The 10,867-nt window shown below is 40.6% G+C and overlaps 1 protein-coding gene across 1 annotated transcript; it reads right to left on the bottom strand.

Moving 5' to 3' along the window:
• Positions 1-5,650: 5,650 nt before the first annotated feature.
• Positions 5,651-7,538, bottom strand: LOC126595950 (UDP-glucuronate 4-epimerase 1). The gene has a single exon (XM_050262359.1). The coding sequence runs from the start codon at positions 7,274-7,276 to the stop codon at positions 5,978-5,980; it is 1,299 nt and encodes a 432-aa protein (XP_050118316.1). The 5' UTR covers positions 7,277-7,538; the 3' UTR covers positions 5,651-5,977.
• Positions 7,539-10,867: the final 3,329 nt, after the last annotated feature.

The following is a 10,867-nucleotide window of genomic DNA, read 5'->3' as shown; positions in this document are numbered from 1 at the left end:
AAGCTTAAGCCCATACTTGTAAATTTGTTTTTCCTTAATTTAAGGGAAGTGACTGATTAGTGTAAAGTATCTTTCCTTAATCTAAGGAAGGTGATTGATTGGGTGAGGTAGGTTAGCTCTAGTTGGCTGTGATAAACAACCCTTTTTTCTTCCTTTTAGTCAGCTACTTGTTGCAACTAACTACCTGAACTTCTTCTCTCCTTCCTCTCTCATATATACCTTGTATCTTGTACTTACACTCAACAGAAATACATTGAAACTTAAAGCTAAAATATCCACAAAACTTCTTGATGAAGGTCCCCATGAAGAAAAGTATTATTAACATCAAGTTGATGAAGATGCCAATTTTTGGTAGAAGTTATAGCAAGGAGAAGACGTACAGTAACAAGTTTTGCTACCGACGCAAAAGTCTCTCGATAATCTAATCCCTAAACTAGATTGTACCTTTTGGCAACCACCGTACTTTATACCGCTAAATGGATTCATCGGATTTGAACTTGATTTTGTATACCCACTTGCAGCCAACCGGTTTCTTTCCAAGGGGTAAGGGATGAAGTGACCAAGCTCCATTAAGCTTCAAGAGCAGACAATTCTTGCTTCATGGCAACACGCCACTTAGGGTCAAAAACTTCTTGTGCAAAGGAGCGAGGTCCTGTTGCAACTTAAATAGAAATGGTGAAAGCACGGTGTTGGCGACAAGCGGTCATATGTAATAACATCAGATAAGGGATAAGGAGTGCCTCGAGGTTCAGCCAACGCGGAGTTAGATGATGGGAGAGACCGAGAAGGGAGTGGGACGACAACATAATACTGCTGTAGATAGTTGAACACATTTGTTGCGCGTGAGCCATGGAGGAGGGACCGGTGCAATAGAAGATAAAGAAGTGGAAGGTAAGGATGAAGGAGAACCTAGTGCATTGGTCACATGTCATGCATGGAATCTAGTGCATTGTGTTCAGTGTTTGGATTGGTGGATTGAATAGGAGTATGATCATCAAAAATAGGTTCTTGAGCTTGTGGCAGCACAAGAGAAGAGTCTGCGATGGAAGATGGGAAAGGAAACACTGTTTCATGAAACAAAAGATCACGGGAGATAAAAAAAATTCTCGTAGTGAGATCATATACCCGATATCCTTTTGTGCCATATGGATATCTGAGAAAAATACGTGTGGCCCTTGCATCAAATTTTGTAGGACAATGATGATGTGAAGAGGCAAAACATATACACCCAAAAACCCTTATGTAATTCCAGGGAGAGGTTTGAATGTCTCTATGAGTCTTCCCGGCCCCCGAAAAAGGTAGATAATCATGGCTTGCCACCAATTGTCCCCCTTAAAAATTAAAATAAAATAAAATAAAATAAATAAATAAACCCTTATGTGATCATAAGTGGGTTGTTTTTGAAAGAGCACTTCATGTGGTGTTTTTCCCTTAAGAACTGAGGTAGGAGTTCAATTAATAAGGTAAGTGGCTGTTAAAATGGCATCCCTCAAAATTTCTTTGAGAGGTTGGCTTGAAACAATAAGGCACGTGCTGCATTGAGTAGGTGACGATGTTTTCTCTCAGCTACGCCGTTTTTTGTGGGGTATAAACACATCTAGTTTGATGAAAAATCCCTTTATCTAAATAAAATTGTGTTATCATGAGTCACCTCGAATTGTTTTAACCCTAGAAGAAAATTGTGTTTCAACAAGATTGATGAAGGAAGTTAGATATTAGCGTGTATCTTATTTATGGTGCATAAAATAGACGCACGTGCATTGTGATCAACGATCGTTAAAAAATATTATACCCCAATGATTGTAGGAATATGATAACCTCCCCAAATATCACCATGAATTAATTCAAACGGAGCATGTGTATTAATTGAACTTAATGGAAATGAAACACGAGTCTGTTTAGCCAATGGGCAAATCAAACAATCACCCATATCGCAAAATTGCATGTTTTTAACTGAAGAAGAGAGAGCACAAAGGCTTTTATTTGACAAATGACCAAGGTGTTGATGCCAAAGCCGAGAAGAAGTAGTAGTGACAACTGAAACAAAATTGCATCCAATCCTATTTGCAGTATCAAGGTAATAATGTCCTTCTTATTCAGTTCCCATTCCAATCATCTTCCCCGATCGTTGGTCCTGAAGCATGCAAAGTTTATCAAAGAATATGGCAAAGAAAGAAGAAGTTTTAGTAAGTTTGCTGACAGATATTAAATTTAATTTAAATGATGGAATGCAAAGCACGTTATGTAGAACAAGATCATTTGAGAAGTGAATGGTTCCAATGTGAGTCACATCAGCAAGTGCATGATTGGGAAGATGCACTCGATTCGCATTCGGAATTCTTGTGGTCATCAAATGAGGCAAGTGATGAGTCAATATTTTGCTATATATTCTACCCTAATCTTAGTATTAATTTATTAATTATTTTGGTGAGATTTTGATATTTTGAATTATATTTATAATGTAGGACATTTGACTTCCTCTTGAGCATAAAGTAATCAAATGGATGAATTTTGGAGAGTTGGGATGTTCGTTAGTCTTTCAAGATGATTGTATCAGAGTTTCAGACTTTTCTACTAAGCCATTTGACTGTGGCAATGAAATAACGACCCAGCGCATAGCTTTCCAGATTGATGTTTCTAGACCTTTTGGGGATTTGTTGGGGACGACTTAAGCTTTCAAAAGAGATCTTTTGGGACCAAATCGGAGTTGATTTGGTCAGTCAAAAGTCTAATTTTATGAGAAGTCTGAATTTCAGTTCAAATAGGAAACCCTTTATTTGTTCCTTTATTATTTTATTATGTTTCCAAGTTTTATTCTAAGACCTTTTAGAGTTTTATTTTGTAGTAGTATAAATAAGGATATTTATCCATTAGGGTGAAAGACGACAAGGGGGAACACACTACTTTAGAGAGCTTTTGACTATTGAAGTTTATTTTTTAGATGTTTTCTATCTATGTTCTTAATAATATTTTGTTTTATGATTGTTCGTAACTAGTTTCTTTTGTTAGAGTGAGACCACGAGCCTTAGCAAGAATATATAGTTTCTTTTCAATTTACTTATGATATTATGTATGCATATGTTTTGAATTATTAATCACCGTTTTAAACTATCTAAGTGTCTTAGTGATTCGCGACCATTATGATAGTTAGAAAAGTAATTTGATGAATTTTCGTCGGAAGGTTCCTTGAAATTGGCGCTGACTTCTTGTGATTACTAATCGTAATTTCACTTAAGGACGAACACCACGTCTCAAGGGTTGCATGATTTTTCAAGGTTTTTTTCACAAAACTTAATGAGTCTTTCATGTTCATATTTGATCCGAACGTCCGGACGGATTGCATATTAGATATACATTCTATGTTGGAGGTTCCAAGTAGGATATATATTAGAAAAACCTAACTTTCAAAATATGCATGGGTAATTCATAAGTAATTGAGAGAATTACGTAGGATTATTAAGGTGACGGCGGAACCTTAGTCTCTTTAAATTGATTTTCTTTAAATTGTTTTCTAGTTGATTTATTTAATTGTTTTTATTAAATTCGTTTTTAATATTTTAAGTCACAAAATCAACATTTTCCAAACTTTGTTTTAAATAATTAACTAAGAGTTGATTTTAAATACAAATTATTCATTCAATCCCTATGAAAACGACCTTGCTTGTTGTTTATACTACAACTACCTTGTTCTCTTGCAAGTATTTTTAAGTGTTTTTATCCCTACTTTTGCAGGTGGTAAAAATCCTATCAGCAAAAAATGTGGTATGTGGCCCCAGTGTCGAAGATCCAACTTGTTTCTTCACTGAAAATAGAAGCACATAAAGCTTTACCTGAGAGATCATTCGTGCTCAACACGGAACTGACTGATTCGCCATGTGGTTTGACTTGTTCTTTTCAAGGAGAGCAAGAAGATTATGATATTGTTCTGTAGTGAGGCTATATGATGGACGAGGCGCTGCTGGACTTGTTGGATTTATGTCAACATGGTTCACCTTCGAAGTGAACCCCCTTCGATCTTGGTAGTCAACTTTGTCGTTGTAGGAACTCGCCTTCTTTAGCTTAATGAACTGGTCAGCATTATGGCCTTTCCACCCATAATAGTCGCATTTGAGATGTGCCCTATGGTGTTGCAGCAGTCACAATTTAGATGAGGGTTCTTAGGTGTGAAGTTCCTACCATAATTCCTTGAATGATCTTGCACTGCAAAGGCTGTTGCATCGACGAATGAGGCTTTGCCAGGTGCATGAGTTGAAACTGCTATTTCCTTCCCATCTTGAATAATAAGTGAGTAGGCTTTGTTAACGACAGGAAGGGGATCCATAAGCAAGATTTGTCCCCTGACCCCTGCATAGGCATCATTAAGACCCATGAGGAATTTCATGGTCTTTTGACTTTGCTGAAACTGCAACACTTCCTTCACAGTCCCACTTGTATAGTTGGTATACAGCATCACGCTCATCTCAGAGACCTTTCAATTTGGTATAGTAAGCACCAATATTCATATTGCCCTGAATGCAACCATGTATCTCTTGTTCGATATGAAAGAGATGTACGCTATTCACATGTGAAAAGCGTTCCTTCAAATCATTCCACCAATATTGTTGTAGATCACACTCGCCCTGATACCTTGGGAAATTGAGTTAAAAAAGCCATGATTTGACAAGATCATTACAACGAGTTCACCGTTGAAGTTCTGCAGCGGAGCACCTCCCAGCTTTTTGATGGTCCCATCAATGAAACCTTCTTTATTTTTAGCACTAAGAGCCATGGACATGGCACGATTCTAGGTGGGATAGTTTTCTTCATTTAGCTGGCTTTACTTTCCTCAACATGTAGTCTAACTTGCCAAATCTCATATGCCAATAATCCGTTTTTATCAATATATCATCATTTAACTCTGAAAAGGGTGTAAAATTCAAAAGATTCTATTAGGAAAATGACACTAACACTACTAACACCCAAAATACTAAAATACCCCTCCAGCTCCGCGTCGGCAAGCAAGGCCAAAACCTGGCATATTACTATGCTTCAAGGAATGAGTGACATTTACACAACACGCTTTACAGCTGGATCTATGTGTGTTGAATCCAACGGCTGGATCTTCAAAGGTGGGACCCAACATAATCGTATGTCACGTTGTACCTGTTGTCCCTTTCCTTTTTGGAGCTATCTATTTATTTATCTATTTATACCATACATTTTTTTTCTTCATTGATTCAAGGGATTGATTCAATGACATTGAAGGCAAAATAAATAAAAACAAACAGATAAGCAACAAATTAAAATTCGCTTTGAAATTGATTCCTTTCCTCCATCACTTTCCCTGAATATTTATACTCACGAATTTGGAAAGTAGATTAACCAACCAATTGCCCACACTACAGCATGATCATATTGTACCCCATTCATTTATCATTTTATGCTTTGCTTTCTCCATAAAATATGAGATTCCACGATACATCACGTTCCGTAATATATATGGACATAAAAAAATTATTACAGTAAGTAGAGAAAAATATTTCCTTCCAAACGAGTCTTAAGATATGAACTCAACAAAGGCATACACAATATCAATCGAGCAGCGTCATTGTCAATTGAGCAGATTTGGACGTAATCAAGTTAGATCTCACGTATATGTTCAACCTCTAGATTCGAGTTAGAATTCTCCATTTCATAATTTCAAACAGATTGTCAAAAGTGTTCAAGGGAAACAAGTATTGGATCCTTACAATTACAATATCATTCCAATTAAAAATAAACTCTTGTCAATCAAAAGCAAGTACGAGGCCCAAAACAAACCTCAACTTTTCCTTTACAAACAAAAATACAAAGAGAGAAGAGTTGCCGAGGAGAAAACGTTAAAAAATGTGCCTTTTCATTTTCTTGCCGCAGGATTTTTTTTCCCAAGGTTTATCCCTTTCGTAGTTGGGGAAAGAAAATCCTACAAAATTAAAAAGGTCAAAAAAAGAAAGAAATATTAATTTACAGGCTTGCCGTGATTGTAGCCGTAATACGAAAGGTACCACCTAACAAACTTCTTCAACCCGGTTTGCAAATCGGTTGTGGGCTTATACCCGAGTTCTCTTCGGGCCAAGCTTATATTCGCGTGCGTGAACGGAACGTCGCCGTTTCCAGGCATCTCCACCACATTTTTCTTCGCCTTCGTCCTCAAATGCCGCTCCAAGATGTTGACGAGTGTGGGCACTGTCACCGGTGATGTGTTCCCCAAATTAAAGATCCGGTACGGCGCCGCTCCCCGCTTCTTCCCACCCGACCCGGTACTCTTTCCGGACGTATCCAATGACCCCAAACAACCCTTCACGATGTCGTCAATATACGTGAAATCCCGGGCCAAGTCCACCCGGTTCTTGCCCCTGTAAATGGTGATGGGCTTCCCCTGGAGGATGTTGCGGGTGAAAGAGAAATATGCCATGTCGGGTCGGCCCCACGGTCCGTACACAGTGAAAAATCTCAACCCGGTAATTGACAGGCCATAAATATGGTTGTAAGTGTGGGTAATTTCTTCGCCGGCTTTCTTGGTGGCGGCGTAGAGGCTAGCCGGCTGGTCAGTCCGGTCTGATTCGGAGAATGGGACGTTGTCGTTCAGGCCGTAGACAGAGCTGGACGAGGCCCAAACAATGGACGGCTGAGGATTGGCCGATTTGCAGACTTCGAGAAGCGTCACGAGGCCGGCGATGTTGCTGTGGACGTAAGAGTGGGGGTTCTCCATGGCGTACCGGACGCCGGCCTGAGCCGCCAAATGCATCACATGGGTGAACGCCACTGTATCGAATAGCTTGTCCAGAAGGCGATTGTCGTTTATGTCGCCCTCGACGATGAAAACGCCGTGGGTCTTGAGGAGTGACCGGCGAGCCTTCTTCAGCGACGGGTCGTAGTAGCTGTTGAAGTTGTCAATTCCGACGACGCCGTCTCCGCGCTTTTTGAGGGCCAGGGAGACGTGGGTTCCGACGAAACCGGCTGCGCCGGTGACGAGGACGGACATGCCGCCGGAGCGGTGGATCTGGGCGGAGTTGCGGACCTGCTTCTCCCACTGGATGCCGCCCCAGGAGGCGGAGAAGTAGCGGCTGCCGGAGTCGACGAAGCTCTGAAAACTCAAATAGGACGCCGTCAAGGCGATAAGAAATAAGGCCCACAAGAACATGGTGCTTGTGGAGGCGAAACAGCGGTGGAACTGGCGGTTCATGGCGTGGCTGCGCTCGATTTTGAACTTTCCGGGCGTCGACGGGAACAACTCATCCTCCAATGCAGACGGCATATCTTGTAAAATTTCTGACCTTTTTTCTTCAGGGTTCCTCTCTGATGTCTCTTTTTCTTTGTTTCTCCAAGACCCACAATTGACAAAATTTGGAACCCGTTTTTCAGTTGGATTGGTTCTGAAAATTTGGGTTTTTGATTTTGATATGCAAAAAGAAAGAGAGGGCTTTCGAGAAGGAGATCGAAAAAGAAAGGTAAACAAGTGAAGATTTTATTTGTTTTGGGATATTAAAATATCTGCACCCGCTATTAGTCGGAAGGTGATGGAGGGATATATATAGTGGTCACCACATTGATAACACGACACCGACAGGCATATCCGCGTGAACGCGTTAATGGACCGGGGCGGCCAGTGACGAAGTGATGAGGAAGGGGCAAAAACTACAAAAACTAACAAAAAAAACCAAAAAACAAAAAAAAACGAGAAGGGCGTTTTCGTCATAAAAACATGTATATGTACGGTGGAGTTGAAATCGTTGAATGGACTTATTATAATAGTGTATAAAGTAGATTTGGGGGATTTTGTTTGTTTGTTTGTTTCCTTAATTAACTGAGATCACCTCTAAAATCATCTCTAATTCTTGGGTTAGCCCGAAAAATTTGGTATTAGTCCAAAAATAGTTTTTCTGCTCTAACATTTCTGGTCTAAAATTTTAATCCGGGATTATTAAAGAATGAACTTAGACTATTTTTTTCTTAAATCAATTTAAAAAAAAATAATAAATATATAGACTATCGTAAATTAATTTTATAAACATTTTAATCTAAAAAAAATTAAATTCTGATAAATATTGAAAAATCACTAAATTTTTCACAAAGCAAGCCTTCAACTTTCACCAATCTTTCAACTTTTACCAACCGTTCAACTTTCACTAAACTTTTAACTTTCACCAACCGTTCATCAATCATCCTCTATATAAACACAGGTCTAATATTAGTTGATCACACAATCTTTTAACCTTCAATCATCCTTTATATTCACCAATCTTTCAACTTTCAAAGAGTTTTTGTTTCCTAAAAATCCTCAATATTTCATCAATGGGTGATAGAAGAAGGCATAGCAAGGCAATGCCGATGGCACAATACCAAGCAAGGCTTGACATTGAGGATGCAGAACTGATCAACGCCGAAGCTGAACTTGTAAACTCGTTTATGCAATATAAGCACCATGGTGAATCTAGCCATCGTGGTTCTGTTACGAGGCGTTCATTTGTGCAACATGATTGAGAAGAGTGTCATGACCAAATGATGAAAGATTATTTCATCGAGCGGCCGAGATTTCCTACTCATGATTTTCGGAGGCGATTTCGGATGAGGAGAAAGCTTTTTGAAAGCATCTTGAATGCAGTTGTCAATCATGATCACTACTTTGCAAGGAAGATAGATGTTGTCGGCCGACAAAGTCTATCACCTCATCAGAAGCTCACATATGCATTTCGGATGCTAGCTAATGGGTGCTATGCTAACTCAACTGATGAGTATTGCCGACTTGCGAAGAGTACTGCTATTGAGAACCTGAAGCGCTTCTGTCAGGTAATTCAAGCCATATATGGAGCTACATACCTCCGCAAGCCAAATTGTGAAGACTTGAAAAGGCTTCTACGTAAGGCAGACAAAAGAGACTTCCCAAACATGATAGGAAGTCTCGATTGTATGCATTAGGAGTGGAAGAATTGTTCTACTGGTTGGGCTGACCAATTCAAGGGCCATCATAACAAGCCAACCATCGTGCTGGAGGCTGTGGCGTCTACAACACATGGACTTGGCATGCATTCTTCGGTACTCCCGGATCAAAATCTACGACACATGGACTTGGCATGCATTCTTTGGCACTCCCGGATCAAACAATGATATCAACGTTCTTTGGTCTTCTCCTCTTGTTTGGGCCCAAAATATTAGTTTGGGCCGAGTATAGAATCATTCTCGGCCCAGGAGGCCTTACGACAAGGGTATCATGGATCATGGGCCTCCAAACCTAGGACAGCTAGGTCATGACGCAGGACAAGTCGAGTCTTGGTACAATAAGAAGTCTCGGCAGGATTAATAACCCGAAAGCGAATCTGGCTCAGTTAAGGACTAGGTTCACAATCATAGAGAAAATAGGATTGGTCGAGTTGGTGTTTGATCAGGAGAAGAAGACCTACTCCGAGTAGGGTTTTGACTCGACTTTAAAGGTATCCAGTGCTATAAATAGAGGAGGCTGTGCAACGAATAAACCCCTTCAATTCAACACACAAAACTGCCCTGCGCAAACTCTCTCAACAACTTTGAGACTTTTTATTTTCTCTTTTCGCTGACACATTTTCCATTGGCATCAACAACACTGTGAAAGCAACCGATGATATCTTAAGTCGGCATAGATAGCTCTGTCACCGTAGAATCAGTCGGTCTCGCAACATCTTCCATTGGCATCAACAGCACTACGGCGAGGACGGTTGATTACCTATCCAAGTCTCAGTCGAGAAGGATTTCTGAATCTTTATTGGTCGAGGTCATCTCATCAACCTTCTCGGCAAAGTGAGGTGTTACAGTTATTACATTCGGCACATTGAAAGTCGAATTCGATTCGTGAACTTCATAAGAATAGTAGCCTTGTCTTCAGACTCGAGAATCCAAGAGGCCGAGACATGTTCCTTTCTCGGCCGCAATCGTAAGACACAGAAGTCAGTAGCGTGACCCAACGCAACATCAACAAATTTTACTCCTCGGCCAAGCTCGGCCGACGAGTTGGCACGCCCCACATTCACCGAAGGACGTAGTTAGCTTATAGATTACTCGACCTGCGTGCCACGTAGGCTTAGTAGTTTTTAGGGTTAACATTTTGGCACGCCCAGTGGGACCCAGTGCTAAACTACGAAGTTCATGCCAATTGAAACACGATCGGTAAAAAAGAAAACAGCTATGGGAAAATCAACAGCCGATGTACCAATTCAGAATATAGGACACAGTGTGCCACAGGCGCAGAATCCCATCAGCGCCGTAACACCTGAGTCCACGAGCGCAACTCGCCGAGAAAGGGAAGTTAATCTCGGCAGTCAGTTTCGCAGTCTCGAAATCCCCAACAGGAACACCTGCACTGTCAATGAAGGGATAATAGAAGATTGTGACGAGGATGGCGGCGAAAGATCTGATCCACTAACAAGGACGTTTCTTCGAAAATGGCTTGACGAGCAATCTCGGACGGTTGAAGAGACGTTTAGTCGAGGAATCGATAAACTTCATGACGTGATACGCAATACCAGTGAGGCACAAACCAGATTACTCGAAATACTGGTTAGTAAAGTCAGCGACGGTAGGACTTTCCATCTTGCCCAGCATTTGCCGTCGAGAAATAATCTATTACCAAGTGCACCGGCCGAGTCAATCCCTGCTCGGCTCAAACCAATTAACTTGGAGAGAGGAGGAGGATCGAACAGTAGGTCAGATGGATCCGACCAGAGAGTGGAAGCAACACACATCGATATGACTGAGGTTCAACGGATGATCAATTCGGCCATAAAGAAAGGGCCGAAGTTCCCTAAATTTATACATTCGTATCCGGCTTATGTGGAATAGTTCGAATACCCTAGAGGCTTCAAAATCCCAGATTTTA

This window comes from Malus sylvestris, chromosome 13 (assembly GCF_916048215.2).
Source record: "Malus sylvestris chromosome 13, drMalSylv7.2, whole genome shotgun sequence".
Classification (NCBI taxonomy): Eukaryota; Viridiplantae; Streptophyta; class Magnoliopsida; order Rosales; family Rosaceae; genus Malus; species Malus sylvestris.
This window is presented reverse-complemented; position numbering and strand designations above follow the sequence as displayed.